General features: G+C 39.3%; 1 protein-coding gene across 1 annotated transcript in view; it reads right to left on the reverse strand.

Moving 5' to 3' along the window:
• Positions 1 to 17,162, reverse strand: part of LOC136876271 (zinc finger protein 28) — a 218,109-nt gene that overhangs the window by 163,366 nt on the left and 37,581 nt on the right. The window contains exons 2-4 of the mRNA XM_067150081.2: positions 14,350 to 14,439; positions 14,033 to 14,197; positions 1,496 to 1,648 (exon numbers count right to left, since the gene is read on the reverse strand). Coding sequence (XP_067006182.2) covers positions 1,496 to 1,648; positions 14,033 to 14,197; positions 14,350 to 14,403 — 372 coding nt within the window. The 5' untranslated portion in view covers positions 14,404 to 14,439. The remainder of the gene's footprint in view (positions 1 to 1,495; positions 1,649 to 14,032; positions 14,198 to 14,349; positions 14,440 to 17,162) is intronic.

Here is a 17,162-nt window from a genome sequence, read left to right on the forward strand (position 1 = left end):
TTTTTTTTATTTTAATTTTTACCATCTGCTTTGTATGTCTGGTCGGATATTCCGCTACGGTAATGGAGTAAGTCTGTACAGCCAACGACTCAACACAAGAGTGTCGAGAGGTGGTAAGTAACCCTACTCCCTAAAGGGGCCAACAGCTTTGGGTGGATGAACCCCTTTAGATAGGTTGATGGTTCCCTCAGTGTAGGAAATTACAATGGAACCCATCACAAGTATTTGGCCCAATAATCAAACGAGCGGAGCAGGACTCCGTTACTCTCATGGTTCCCAACAGTCGCGGAGGCAGAAATGATCATACCAGACGAACTTGCCATGAAGGCGCACCTCAGTAGAACTTTGAGTCTGAGGCAGTTCGTTGCAGTCTCGGTTTTTGAACCTGCATGTCTCATTCCAAATGTGCCGCAGGACACGACTCCGAGATCACAGTGCGTGGGTCGCTTCTTGGCAAGCTGAGATCCACCCTAAACAAATCCATGCCTGTGGCACTTCTTCCAAATGTCACTTACTAATTACAAAGTCTAGCAGCGATGGGATATGGATGGTGGGGGGCAGGTTATGGGTGAAATTGGAAGCCCCTAGTTCGGACCTGTACGTTGGCAGCAGATGTGTGATGGTCGTCTCACCGAGAACCCGTGACTACTCAGGAATTCGGTCCTGTATCTGTGTTTGGGCAGGCCTGTTTAGGATTACTGCTGCCCACCCCACATGGGGAAGGCCCTAGAAAAGGTGGGCTAAACATCAGAAGTCACATCACATGTGACCGCACCCAGCGGGTCACCCCTCATGCGGTCAGAAATCAAAAGCAGGAAAGAGTCGTACTCAGAAAATTGGAACATGGAATGGGAGAACTTTACCTGATGTGTCAGATAATGACAGACCTGAGAGAAGAACAGCTCTTATTACCCATGAGCTCTCTAGACTCAACACTGATGTTGCTGATATATTGGAATTATGAATTTACTCGTTCAGGACAAATATTTCAAGTTCCCTTTGGGAATCAATATCTATATCATTTGATGGCCTAGCAGGCATGATTTTTTTGTACATGAGACAAAGTCTCTCATGGTGCACTGACACTGCCAGTGGCCCCAAATAGCCTACGCAGTGGCCTCCATGGTATGCACTAGCCATGCGCCTTGGTAGGCATGCTAATTACCAACTGATGAGCCCATATTGGCACACTGGGGCGAAACACTAGTATCCATGAATGAATTAACTGGAAGATTTATAATGTCCAATAATGGACCAATTATACTGGAATTATGAATTTACTCATTCAGGACAAATATTTCAGGATTTCTTTGGGAATGTATATCAATATAAGTAGATGTCGCCAAGAAAATACAACTGCAAAAGGTAGCAAAAATGTTTTGTTTTCTGCAATACCACTATTTTCCATGTCAGATTTTTCCTTCATGGAATTGCAAAAGTAAGTTCACACATACACTGTTAATGTGAGTGATACATAGATATAAATTTTATTTACCTGAGCCTGTGAATGTTGAGGAGGATGCGGAACTAGAGCCATGGTCTCTGTTGTCACCCCCAATCCCGGGGGACCTGTAAGGCAATGCTGCTGCTGCTGCTGCTGCTGCTGTGGCATCCCATCCTGCCCCCCAGCCTTTCCATTATCACACGGCTGAAACAAGAAAGAAACAAAAATGAATAAAAGAAGAAATATAATTCCTCATCGAGGTGGTCAAAAGCACTAGTGATGCAGCAGACACAGCTCCGAAGTAATAGATATTAATGACCGTTTATCCCGAAAGTACAAAAAGATCCCCGACAATAAAATATACAGACGAATATTTAGGTATAAATGGTTAAATCAAAGGTCATATGCCAAAACAATAAACCAGAATCATATAGAGTCAGCTGGATTATGGCAGTGATATTTACTCCCCCATCATTTCCATGTTACCCTATCTATGTTCTATACCTCATTATTCCAGTCCAGATTCTGCTGCCCTATGGTATGCTTACCAAAGTCTATTTTATAGTGACTTTTTCCTTGCTTTCTCTTTCCTATCAGTTGAAACCGCAATTCTTTCTTCATTCATCTGCTGAATATATACAAGCCAATTCAGTCTATTTAAATCCTTTCCCTATTTCATTCCATAGATTTTCATTTCTCACTCATCTATCTTGTCTTTGTTAACATAATTACAAAAAATATTTTTTTCTGCACGTATTCAATTTATTGCCAATATAGTCTAGGAGTCTAAAAAGAAAAAAGGAGAAGTTAGATTAAAAATGAGAAATGGGGAAAAAAGAAAAATGAACAAAAAGAAGTCTTTATAAAAATAAATTACTCCATTACTGGTCCCGTTGTACGGGAGTGTGTGTTGGCTTAGCTGAGATGAGTTTGCTGACTGCTGGGTTGAAGTAGCAAACATCTCTTAGGAGAGAGGTGGGGAGAGAAGGGATAAAAAGACTCATCCTATAAGTATTAATTTGACTCTACTTCATCTTAGAATTTTCTACAATTTTTTCAAACATTATTACTTCAACAATTTGCAAGACTAACCTCTGTCTTGAATTAGATAGGAGTTCACCTGTTTTCCAGTAACTTAAAAAAAAAAAAAAAAAACTGATTGTTAAAGGAATTATTTTACTTACACGTCACCTCATCTAGATTTATTTACTCAAAGGACACTTGTTTTTAGTGACATTTGGGCTATTTTTAATGTGCTTCTTCAACTTCACTCTACATTGGTCTATTTTAATGAATCAACTATTTTTAAACCAAATTTCCATACAACTGGATCTCTACAACAGACTTAAAGAGTTCTTCAGTGTTTTCCCATTAAGTGCATGCTTATGTTATTTTTTATTTTTGGCCAACTTTTCTGTATACAAGGGGGTTTGAATATAAACGGGATTTTATTTTTTATTTAAATTCATTTATTGAAAAACACAAGGCAATTACAATTTATTTTTCCACATAGTTTCCTGCTTTGGAAATGCATTTGTCCCAGCATATGGGCAGCTTTTTGATGACCTCATTGTAAAAAGAACAGGATCGTGTCACCAGCCAATCGCGCACAAAGTCTTCCACACTCTCGACTTCTTCAAATCTTTGCCCTCCTAGAGCTTCTTTAGGCTGTCCGAACAAGTGGAAATCGCAGGGTGATAAGTCTGGGCTGTAAGGAGGATGATCAAGTGTAGTCCAGTGCATTTCCTGTAGCTTGGAGACAGAGCCGCAGTATGGGGTCGCGCATTGTCATGGAGGAGGATGACCTAATAATACCAATATAATGGTCCGTTATTGGACATTATAAATTTTCCAGCTAACTCATTCTTAGTTACCTGCGTTTCGCCCTTGTGTGCTAAGTTAGGCTCGTCAGTTGGGACTTAGCACACCACCCACGACGCAAGGCTAGTGCATACCATGGAGGCCACTGCATAGGCTACTTGAAGCCACCAGCAGTGCCAATGCACTATGAGAGCTATGTCTCATTTTCAAAAATTGATGCCTGCCTGGCCATCAAATGATGTAGATGTTGATTCCCATAGGGAACCTAAAATATTTGTCCAGGCAGGCATCAATTTTTGAAAATGAGACATAGCTCTCATAGTGCATTGGCACTGCTGGTGGCTTCAAGTAGCCTATGCAGTGGCCTCCATGGTATGCACTAGCCTTGCGTCTTGGGTGGTGTGCTAAGTCCCAACTGACGAGCCTAATTTAGCACACGAGGGCGAAACGCAGGCAACCAAGAATGTGTTAGCTGGAAAATTTATAATGTCCAATAAAGGACCATTATATTGGTATTATAAATTTACTCATTCGGGACAAATATTTTAGGTTCCCTATGGGAATCAACATCTACATCGGAGGACGACCTGTCGAATCGGTTGGTCTCGTCTTTTGAGACTCTGCCCTTCCCTTTCTAACACCCGTCAAGTACACTTTATAATCTCCTATCTCTTCCTCGTTATCTCCCCTTACCCAAATATCACTTACTCCTAGCACATCCGAATGCATCCTCTTTGCTGACCCAGCCAGTTCTACTTTCCTTCTTCCATAAGCCCCATTAATATTGATAGCTCCCCATCGAATTCCATTTCGTTCGCCAAGTTGTTTTCAAGGAGTCCCTCGCCTGTCAAATGGGAGTGGGACTCCAATACTCCCATAGGTCCGAGGCTTGCTTAAAGTGTTCTGAGCTCGGTAAATTCATGAAGCAGGATGCTACCCTACTTGCACATAGTCCAAGTGAGGATCTCTCCTCTAACGGGTTATGGACCACCGGTGAATTGTATAATCCTAGCCGCCTGAGCACAAGGACGGCCACAACTCAGAATATGTCCGAGATGCCCACTCCCATTCCATAGCAACTGGTATCCCGACTATCAGGACCACTTACTAGGCCACTCATCCGTTGCCCATGGTTCACGAACTAAGACGTGACTACAGTAATCCACAAACATGAACCATTCAGGATTTCATAAACAATTTTTTCAGTAAACACTTAATATCTCAAGAACCATAAGGTCTAAAAGGCTGTGGTCTGATTTAAATTCTAGTGGAAACGTAGCTGCATACGTTGGTTGATTAGTTGATTGTTTACGTTGTGCGCGCTATTTTCTTGGTATAACATGCATTTTTTTCATTCTTTGTGCTGTTGTACTAATCTGATATTGATCATGAGTACATTTGATCATGACAAGAGCAAAAGGGGTCGTCTGCTAGACAATGCCATAAATCAACTATCAGAATACTGTGGTCAAGCGATCAGAAGCAACGAAACTAACCTAGATGATATGAAAAAGCCTGTGTGGGCAACCTTTTTCCGTAAAATATCAACAGATGACAAGCCAATCCACAACCTTTGTTCTGGCGATTGGTGTAAATACAAAAAAAGGCTGAAGCAGCTGGAACTTTAGATAATTTTCCCACAAGAACTCTATACCTGAGGGTGTTATGTTGCTGTAAAGCCAGTTTATAGAGATTTGGCAAATCCAGTTCTACTGAATAAATGTCTGACGGGTAAAACACAAAACGTAAATGAGTCATTCAATGATGTAGTGTGGACAAGAGTACCTAAAAATGTATTTGTAGGGTACCATACATTGAAGCTTGGTGTGTATGATGCTGTCATCACATTTAATGATGGCAATACTGGTAGACTGAAAATCTTGGAGGAGCTGGTTGGAATACACGAGCCATACTGAAGGAACTGGACAAGGAGCGAGTCGATAAGGCAAAGCTACAGGCCTAAAAATGACCAAGGAGGCAAGATCTTTGAAGAGGAAGAAGAGGATACACTCGGACAATGTAGGAGATGATGAAAACTACATAGTCGGCGATTTTTTTACTGTTGTTTCCGCTGAAAAATGAGTTACAATCTAAATTAATTTTTAATCGCAATTTCTGAAAAACAATTTTTTTTTTTTCAAACAAATGACCCGTTATATCCGGTTCTATAGAAGATAGACTTTTGATGTTTTCACTGTTCATGTATAATACTCTTGTAATAGCACACCTCTAGAATCGTAGAGATAACTTGTATATTTGAAGAAAAATTCACGAATATCTGACCAAAGAAAAAAAAAGTGTAAAAAATGTAACAGAGAAAAAATTTACATCGCAACTTCTAAAACATGTACTTCAATGAAACTAAAGGAGTATGTACATAATGCATGTGTAAATAATATTTGAAAGTTTCATTATCTTTCATCAAGTAGTTCTTGAGAAAATGGGTCATGAAAGTAGCAAATTTAACATGAGCAGGATAGGCCATTCATACTCCCCTTCAGTATCTTACCTCGGTGGAACTGCTTTTATTTTTCAACATAGTCTCCCTGTAGACTAATGCATTTGGTCCAGCGATGTTCCAATGCCTTGATCCCATCTCGAAAATGAGATTCCTCCAGGCCTGCAAAATACCTCTCCAATTCGGCTGTCAGTTCTTCCCTTGTAGAAAATCTCCGTCCACCGAGGAAAATTTTCAGCTTGGGGAATAGATGAAAGTCTGATGGTGCCAAATCAGGTGAATAAGGTGGATGTGGCAACAATTCGTACCCCAGTTCATGAAGTTTTGCCATGGCAATAACACTTGTGTGCGGCAGAGCGTTGTCCTGATGAAAGATGACCTTTTCCCTTGCCAAACCAGGCCTTGTTTCGCATATCTTTTCCTGCAGTTGGACTAGGAGCTTTGCATAGTATTGCCACATAATTGTTTGGCCAGTAGGAAGATAATCTATCAGCAGAATGCCTTTTGCATCCCAGAAAACTGAAACCATGACCTTTCCGGCCAAACGCACTGCCTTTGCTTTCTTTGGTGATGGTGAATCAGCATGTTTCCACTGCTTTGACTGCTGTTATGTCTCTGGGGTACAGTAGTGGACCCAAGTATCATCTGTAGTCACAAACCGGTGCAAAAAATCTTGTTGGTTGCACTGAAAACGGGCCAGACTTCATTCAGACATTTCCAATTTGGTGCGTTTATTGTCCAATGTCCAGAGCCACAGCACCCATCTTGCAGATAATTTTTTCATACCCAATTCTTCGGTTAAAATATAATATACAAGTTCAGAAGACATCCCTACAGCTTCAGCAATCTCCCGCACTTTCAGTCGACGATCCTCCATGACCATTTTATGCACTTTTGCGATAAATTCTGGGGTCGTAACACTTTTTGGCCGTCCACTGCGCGGATCATCATCCAAGCTCTCCCGACCAAATTTAAACTTGCTGGTCCACTTGGCAACAGTTGAAAATGAAGGAGCAGAGTCCGCCAGTGCGTTCTGGAAGTCGGCATAAATTTCCTTTGCTTTCATACCTTTCTTTACAAAGTATTTAATCACTGCTCGAATCTCAGTTTTTTCCATTGGCACAAATCACTACGCAGGAACAACAGCAAAGAGTCGTCACTACCACACTCCTGCAGCTGGAGCAATGACGTGCCACGTGTTCACTCACAAAGGATGTGCGATTATTACGCGGGAACCTCGTTGCTCTAGCACCGACATCTAGCGGTGATTCCGAGAACTTTTCAAACCGTACTCGTATATGACTTACCATCTGAAAAAGAACTATGTAGATGAAACATCCCAACCTCCGCTGGTGTTGGGGAATGGGCGTGAATGGCAAGTAAATATAATGGAATATAAGCAATATTAATGCTATAGAAGGAAAGGTAAATGGAAAAAGACAAAGAGGACGGAGAAGATATCAGATGCTGGACAGTATCAGGATAGAATACAAGTACAGTATGAGGAAACAAAGAGGGTGGCAAGAGACAGGATTCCGTGGAGAGCTGCCATATGACAGAACATTGATGATAATGAATTCGAATTCATTACTTATATGTGGCTGAGACGAATTGTGATGCTCTGGATGCCGTTTAAGTCCACGTTCAGCCTCCAGTGAGAGGGACTTAAAAGTAAATAGTCTAAAATGACCGAGATTCCATCACTTCCACCGATTTTGGGGTCGCAAGGTTCATTTGCGACAGTCTCGAGGACAGCTGAAATCATGTACATCATATCTATAGTGCAACGGGTAAATACATATAGTTATCACTTATTATTACTCGTGAATTAAATTATTTAAAACTTGAAATCAAACGCATGTAAATAACTCTAAAACTACCCATTATATATCATAAAATCGACATCTCATAAAGGAATTCTATAAAAAAAAATCTCTTCACACATAACTAAATGGTAGTACAAATCTTAGGTAAACATTAAAAAATGATCCAGGCTACGCCGGATACTACAGCTAGTATCTTATATAACTGGTACTAGTTTCGACCCCATACACACCGACCGGGTCATCTTCAGCCACGGTTAAATTGGAAAAACATACGCTCACATACAACACACAATAAATTAAACAATCTGGTATGTTACAATTTTCAAATCCAAATTTAAAAATATTGATTACCGGTAAGTCCAAACAACACATCCAAAATTGAAATCAAATGACACTTCAAAAATGCTGCTGTTGGTGCCGAACTATGTCGTCGCTCCTACAGCAACCAAACGTTCCTGGGTTGATCTGGGAGTTGCTGGGGCTGTACCTTAATTAAGGCCACGGCCGCTTCCTTCCAATTCTTTGGCCTTTCCTGTCCCATCATCGCCATAAGACCTATATGTGTCAGTGCAACATAAAGCATATAGCAAAAAAAAAGAAAAATGATCTGGGAGTTGGCATTCCCCACCTGCATAGACGAGCCACTTGGTTTATAAATTGCGTTTTGTACAATAGTAATATGGGTAATGGTTTGTTGCAGGGGAACATTCATAACTTGAATAGGTATTCCTTATCATCAGATGTAGTGACCTGTTGATTAATTTGGTTTGAAGTGAATGCCTGAAAAGAAAGTATTTGAAGTAAATTATATTTGAGAGAAGAAGGGGAGCTAGAAGATCAAGATTAATATATCTGCAATATGATGCAACCTTTGGGCCAAACGTGACATGGATGAGATTTGAAAAAAACACTCATAGAGACTGACCAGCTTTCAACATATACGAAGCTTCATCTGTGACAAAAAGGCACACTTTGTAACAATCACTCTCTGATTCACTAGGCCACAGATGTTCCAGGGAATCATTAACAAATCTTGCAACTTGAAATGTAGCGTGGTTGGTTTTTTCTAGCACCTTGCACGAAAGTAAATGAGGTCTGGACATAATTTTCCCACTATGAAGTTTGCAATGTATCAACCATATGAATCGATTGTTTCATCTACCGATATCCCGACACAGTTCCTCCCTATGTCACATCGTATTGAATTCACAACTCAAGCATGCAGTGAAAGAAAATATTTCTTCCTAACAGTAGATTAATCAGGTATCCTTTGATTAGCACAATACTGTACTTTCCAAGAAACAAACGTAGATGTGGATTATTCAATTTATGCAGCAGAATGGTGCTGTATACAAAAGCTTTACAAATATCAGCAGAAAATATACTAACTTCACACCGTGTTTTCATGTCATTTAAAAGTAGCTGTTGCATATTCTTACTCTGTTCTTTTAATCTGAGATGTGAAGTTGTTTTTGACTGTTGTTCAATTTGAAATTTTTTATTGCATTTTACACTCTTGTTGCACACTTGACAGTACATTACATCACCGTCACTTGTATAGTCACTACTGCCCGATGTCCACTGTTTAATTAAAAAAGACATAGAGCTCTTACCTTTAGGCATCTTTAAAGTTTAATCTGGTAAAACACTGCAATAAATGAAGAGTGAGTTAACAGATGAACGCACTTGTTTATGCAAACGTTGGTAGGCTACTGTAAAGAGAAAGGAAACCGCAGTTGTGAAAAGGGTTATTATCTGTCTACCTGCTTGTATTGCAAGACTGAAAGCACTTTCCTTGATCAGGGAAGGTTTCTCATGTTGTCTAGGGATGTACAACATACAGAGTTCATTAGATTTTTCTTTTGTTCAGAAATCGTAGATAATCAATCACACATAAGAGAAAAATATATCTGTATAAGCACTAACGATCAAAATGTGAATTTGCATATGCATTTTTTAAAAGTCCAGGCCCTAATAATCAATCAACGTCTTCGTACTTCTGTCTCACCAACCATACCCGGTACTCGTCCGGCTATTTTCTTCCTGAACCATGTGTTTCCTATAATTCGTTGGTTCCTCTGACAGAAGTCCATTAACACATCCCCTTCTTGATTCTTGTTGCCATATCATTATGGCAGAATCTTCTCTTCACAGTCTCTCCTCTTTTATAACCAAGTGTGTATGATACTAAAAAATACTTTAAAGTACATGACATCAAACTAATCATACAACAGTCATCACACTGAGGAATAACACTCTTTTGGTAGTAGTATGAAAATTGATCACAGCACGTCAGAAAGTATCTTTCTTGATGATAAAGATGGCACTGAATAATAATATTAAGAGACTGAGGATGGTAGATTCCTGATCTGCCATTACTTTAATAACTTCAGCATCAACTCTGTCCGAATCAGTAGCTATACCGTTCATCTGAATTTTAACAGCATGCACTACCTTGTGTGTGATTTTACGACTGACTTCACTACTTTCTTCATCAGGTGGATCACCTCCATCATCTTTGAAAAGAAGTTTGATGTATTCCTTCCATCTTTTAACCTTTACTGGTTAACTAGCGGGTCAGCCCCAACATTAGATTTCTCAAGGAGGTTGAATGTCTGCCGGAACAAGACATGTGATTTATGATCATCTTACAGCAATTATACGCTTCACTTTGCAATATCAGTGATTGTGTCAACTTCACAAAGAAGTTAATGGGATACCACAATATTGTACCCGTTACGACCTGTACGTGCCGTATTTTTTTACTATTAATTGTACTTCATCATGCAAGACGTTCAGAGCGCACTTCGTTTATTTACGTTCGGAGGAGTGAGCAAGCGAGCCAGCGACAGCTGTGTGATGTAGCTGTAGGGACAATATAGACTACTCGCCTGACGCCACGTGTAGGGCCACGCCTTCGCGAACATTCGATTGAAAAAAATTCAAAACTTCTCTAATAGTAATCGCAGCGACTTGAGTAATACGTCATTTTGAAGAGGATAACATGAACGTCTCAAATTGTGAATCTCAAGTAAATCCGTCGAAGGATTTGCGAGATAATCAGCCTCAAAAAGATCACGTTATATGATGACGCAGGAGCCCCAAACTGAATATAAGCTGAGCTCACTAGACCCGATCAGACAGTAATAGCTGAGTATCCAGCCTGACTCTCCACGCTGCAGTGTTTGTCGAAGTGCTGACAGAGACTATCTTCGAATATTCAAAGTCTTCATGTGGGACTTAAACTCTGACAGTCGTGTTGAAATTATAAATTGTGCGCGTTTGAACTCTAATGTATAACAAAGTCTTTATAATGGACATTGAGTCTATCAATCAAGTTGAACTTATAATCTGTGCGCGTGTTTGAAATCTGATTATGACAATAGTGTAATTTTTTGCTAGGAGCTTTACGTCACACCGACACAGACAGGTCTTATGGCGACGATGGACTAGGAAAGGCCTAGGAGTTGGAAGGAAGCGGCCATGGCCTTAATTAAGGTACAGCCCAGCATTTGTCTGGTGTGAAAATGGGAAACCACGGAAATCCATCTTCAGGGCTGCCGATAGTGGGATTCGAACCTACTATCTCCCGGATGCAAGCTCACAGCCACGCGCCTCTACGCGCACGGCCAACTCGCCCGGTAAGTCGTGTATTGGACTTAGGTGACAACAGTCGGGTCGAACTTATATTCTGTGCGCATGTAGAAACTTCTCGATATAACTTATAGAACCGAGTTTATTACCACGTTACCTGTGTGAAACTTAGTCTCAGAATCAATATTAATTTCAATGTGGCACTACTGCGATATACTAGGAACCGTGATATTTCTTTTTAAATATCAGGCAGCAGAACTTAATCTCTGAACAAACATATCATTAATTTCAGTGTGACACTACTACGTTATACTATTAACTGTGACATTTTGTTAAATCTCAGTCAGCATAGTTTTATTTATAAAGAAGGGTGTTTATGAAAGTGTTCGAACTTTCACATGAATGTTAACGCAAGTGATTACCATAATCGTGTGCTACGACACCAAGGTTTCACTCCGAACTCAAACTGTGTTCTTTATCCAATTCAAACAAAATTGTGTCTCATTTCTTCTGAACAGCGTGTAAATTATCTGTGTGTGACTGACAGCAGTGTCTTTGATAAACTCTCGAACAGTCACCTATTATTTTTAATGTCAAGTGCGCCTAACAACGAACTGTACTTTTCATTTCAACCTTAGTTCTTCGTCAAAATGTTTAGTATTATTTCATGACTGACAGCAGTGTCTTTGATAAACTCTAGAGCAGTCATACATTCCGTTCAACGTCAAGTGCTACTTTGTTTAGTGGAAAATCACCACGAACTGTGCCAAGTGCGTGAACAATTTCCAGTTTCATTATTTCTATTCATGAACTGTGCTTTATTTTCTTCCAATCTTGATGCTACTCGCATCTACTTTAGTAAACTTATAAATTCTATCTACAAGATTAAGAGTGAATCTGACGGCACATCCCAACCATATTAAAATAAACAGTGATGTTAAACCAAAGTGTTGGGGGACTGTGTAAATTTGGACACTCGTGTAAGTTATGTGACGAGTGATTACCCCGCAACATCGTTGGAGATCGTCCAGAACGCCGAAAGTTCAAGACTCAAACCCATATCAAACCAACCTGGGTGTTCCGGCCTTATCTCAACGAAATATTGGCAACTTCCAGAACGTGTTCCAGCCCCGTTCAGTCTGGTGAACTGGGAGCACGGGTCATCAAAAGGCGATGTTGAAGACAGCAACTATCAACAGTAAGGTGATGTGCACTTTGAAATGCATTTTCTGAATAAAAAACTATTATTCAATCTATTTAAAAATTTTCTTGTAGATAAGACCCTGCCTCCTGAACCACGCCCTAGCTAGAAACCACCCAGAATTGCCCTGAGACCTACTTCGTGCTAACTTTAATATTAATTCATAAAGTCGGGCTATTTTACTGGTACAATATATACTGAAACACTAATATCGAATTCCAGCAAGAAACAATCAAGTCTTATGTTCTGCGTACTCATTGAGCTTCATGGCGTCTACTAATAATACAGGTAGTAAACGTAAACTTACCTTTTTGAGTGATTCAGACATTACTGATGCAGTTAAGAATTCTGACAGTGATATTACGATTTCCTCGAGATATTCCTGAAGAAGTTACGAGAAAATTGTCGGAACAACTATCAGCCGAGGGAAAGTCTCTGCGAGGATCAGCGAAGCGAAGTTGTCAATCAACACATGACATGTGCAAGATTCAACGGGAAACCAATTTTATTTATTTCAATGAGAATAGCAACACAAAGGACTGCGCAGTATGTTCAAATAGGAAAATCAAAGGTGTTCGATGGGAAACTGCGTACTTTTGTACAACTTGTGAAAAGAAACTTTGTCTGCATCCAGGTGTTTTTTTCGTATTGTACCACACAAGATTCAATTACAGGACTAAGGACTAAAGGTGTAGGTGTGAAACAAATTAGAAAAGCAGAATCAGCAGCAAAATCAGGTATGTACACAAAGATTCAACCCTGGATTTAAAGTTCCGCTAAAATAAAGCATTTGTGTGAAACTTGTAAAAATTGCCCCTTTTAAATACAACCTGCTGAGCAAACATTCTCTGCTAAAGGTTAAAAACTTTTCTTCAATTCATTCTGGGCATTCCTAAGGATTTGACCACATCGTTTCGATTGCAGTTCGCTTAGCTCTTTTACATTTTTATACAAGTTAAAGCAATCATATATCTCCTGGAGTACATCAATTTCTTTAAATTTATCAGACATCTATGATTTCTGTGCTTCTATACAGTTTGTACGTATATCTTTGTACAGGTGTTCATACTTAATGGAGTCTTTCGTTTTATATTTCCTTACAGCTTTTATAAAGTGTTGCATTTTGAATATCATTATTAATGGGTTGCAGTCACTATTAACATCAGCACCAGGATATGATTTTACAGATTTAACATATTTCTTTAGCTCTTGCTGCACTAGACAATCTTTCCTTTGCTATCAGCAGGCAATGTCCATACGTGTAACCTCCTAGGGTGAAGTTTGAAGAAGGTGTTGGCAATTTCTTGTACAACACAAAGCTATACCGATCTATCTCTTCTGATGGGGTTAACACTCTCTAAAAAGCACTCAATAAAACAAGAAGTAATATGAAATTACAATAAACACTAATAACACAATATAAAAAACTACCGAAAAGCAACAGGCAGTAAATATTCAATTTCATTTTGTTTGAAACAAAATTAGTTTTATCTTCTATAGGGCTATCTGTAGAGCAAACTATGAACTATTGCTTAACTGCACTGTTGCAACCTTTCACAGAAATTTAGACGCTATATAGATCAAATAAAACCAGAAAATGAGGAACAATGAATCACCACAGCGAGTGTTTTTGACTGAGGTTCTGAGACTATAAGGGATAAAATTAACACCATTTTAACAATTCTTACCCTTTGAGGATGAAGTCCATACACTGACACTTGAGAGAGTGGACTTGGGAAAAGATTTGTGAGTACCCAATATTTAGCAACACTGGAGAGGGCTACTGCAGTTCCAACACGAAGGTCGGCTGGAGTCCCACCGTGCCTCTGTATTGCCCCTGGGTGTGGGGGCTCCTATAAAAAGTAAAAACCATACATAGATCTAGCTTTTTATTCAAAATTACACCACAACAAAATGCAGAAAATATAGAATGCTCATTAAGAACGATTCCATTTCTTCGTAACTATGCTGAAGTCGATCCAAAAAAATACAATGAACCACTCACCTCTGGTGGGCCCGCTGAAGATGATGGTAAAGCATGCTGTTCTGCATTCATCATACAGACTCATGCAGAAACAGGCCAATGGCCTTCAACCTAAAACAGAAATCTCAATATAATTTCCGAGATAGGTTTTCACAAAACAAAAAACTAGGAAAAAACCATCTTTATGGATTTATGCAAAGTCTTAACATACTGATGTTTTATTTTATTAACTAGCTGATGTACCCGTGCTTCGCTACGAAATTCTACACTGTATACAGAATTCTAGGTTAGGTATGCAGACGTCATAATGTTGTAATAAATTGCATAGCTCTTAGCGTTACCCAAGAAACGCGATGGCGAAGTCACCAAATGCCTACTTTTATGTGAAGACTGGTTTAAGGAATTTTCATTGTAATTGTAGGCCCTCTTGCCTTCCATCAGTCACAATCAAGTTGGGGAATTTTCATTATAATGGCAGACTCTCACTCTCCACCTGCCTTTTTATATCCCCAGAAAGACTGCCTTAGTGGTTTTCCCAACTGAAATCAACATACAATGCTATCATATGAAATATTCGATCAAATGAAAAACCATGCAAATTTCTCACTTTTAACGAACAGTATTACACTTTATTACAAGTGACACTGCCGATCTAACAGTCCTGAGTTCCAGAGCTGGAATAACCAGGCCGCAGACAGCCGTTAACACTCTTTTATTCCGGGGGGGGGGGGGGGGGGGGAGAGCAGAGACTCCCACGGCAAAAGATATTCCCTTTTACTCTCTGTTTCCTAGGAGTAACCAATGAGTTGAAAAATCTCAATTCACTACACTGGTGGGAGAAAATCTACCTGACTTGGAGGTAAATTTTTCCTCCAAGCCAGAGGAGAAAACCCCTTCTGGCTGCTAATTTGGAATAAAATGTATACAGAATTTAATAAAAGTGAATATGAAGAAGCTTTTCTTAAGAAACGGCTCATTTCAGGGTTGAATTTTGAGTTATTTAGTGAATTGTGGTGCTATAATTTGGAATAGGCCGAAATTGTAATCCTAGACCAGGTCACAAGTGAGCCTCTGCTATTATTCCATTGTCCAGCTCCATAGCTAAATGGTCACGTGCTGGCCTTTGATCACAGGGGTCCCGGGTTCGACTCGCGGTAGGCTCGGGAATTTTAACAATCATTGGTTAATTTCGCTGTATGTGTAGTTTTCATCATCATTTCATCCTCATAACAACACGTAGGTCACCTACGGGTGTCAAATCATAAGACCTGCACCTGACGAGCCAAACATGCCCTCGAACACTCCTGGCACTAAAAGTCATACACCATTTTATTTAATTATTCCGTTAATTGTGCACACTGATCAATCCAATCAGCGCGTCAGAGTAGGGATCAAATAGTTGGAATACTATGATGAAGCAGCGTCTTACATACCAGAAATATCAGAACATGTATGGACCAGACTAACGGTATGCTAGAGAAGAAAGTTATCTAACTCCCCTGCTATTTCCCACCAATATTGAGACAGGCTGTTATACTCTGTACGCAACAGAAATCTCACCTATCGGAGATGAGGGACCGCATAATAGAAAAAGAACATCATAACAAATAATAGTCAACGTAATGTTATTGTTGATCAATTTTATAAGCTTTCGATATTGTAGGCCTTCACATTTAGTTTTCTTCCGACTCTCAAATACCACTCTTATCACAGTCGGTACGGTAAAACTGTGTAAGACATAAATGATTGGAAATTGTATTCTCTATAACTTCTGTTACATAGTACTTTTCGATAGGACCAATAACGAAGGTATTTAAGGATTAAATTTTAGGCACCTTCCCCTGAACTACCATTTCATCCAGTGTGAATAAAATTGTTTACAGCTTAGACTGTAGTTTCTTATTCCCCGACTCTATATACCAATTTTCACCAAATTCTGTTTACCCATTTTTTCGTGGCTAGGCGTTGAAATGGACTTAGCAACAAAAATACAAATACATGAATATCTCATGAACATAGCCGGTACAGTAAAAATGTGTAAGACATAAGTGATCGGAAATTTAATTCTATATAACATTAGTTATGCAATATTTATCGACAGGACCACTAATAACATAAATATTTGAGAATTAAATTTTAGACCTTCCCCTAAACTACCATTTCACTCAGCGTGAATAAAATTATTTATGGCCTAGATAGAAGTGGCTCATTCCCCGACTTTACATACCAATGGGTGTACATACATGCATACATACAGACAGACAGAAATTACGGAAAAGTAAAAAGGGCATTTCCTTGTTACTATGGACACGACCGATACAGAAATACAATTCTTTCCAAATTCTGAGCAATGTACAGAAAAAACTCTTATTTTATATATATATAGATGATATATGAATTTCTCATTATTAAATAGGCTCATGTATGCACGAGATATACTTTCACACACACACAGAATTGGGATAAATAAGAGAGCATAAGGTTGGATGACGCAGAGCTTTCATGAAATTATCACCTTCACAATTTACTTGAGCTGGTCCCTGTAATACTTCAAAGGGGCTCCTCAGTATCTTAGGTCGAAGCTAAGTTAATCATGGAGGTTTTGGTAAGGAAACCTTGGTAACACTAATATGGTTAACAATCCCAATCCATTCAAGTTCATAACCGATAATATTGGTTCCTCTTCCATTAACATGCTGTGCAGTTGGTGATAACATTCCAGTTGACATCTATGATGGATCTCAGTTCCTGTCGGTGAATGTGTTCAACATTTTTGAAGTCGCAACTGCAGGACCCATTCTGCAGGTAAATCATAGAGTTGATATGATGATGGC

This window comes from Anabrus simplex, chromosome 6 (genome assembly GCF_040414725.1).
Source record: "Anabrus simplex isolate iqAnaSimp1 chromosome 6, ASM4041472v1, whole genome shotgun sequence".
NCBI lineage: Eukaryota > Metazoa > Arthropoda > Insecta > Orthoptera > Tettigoniidae > Anabrus > Anabrus simplex.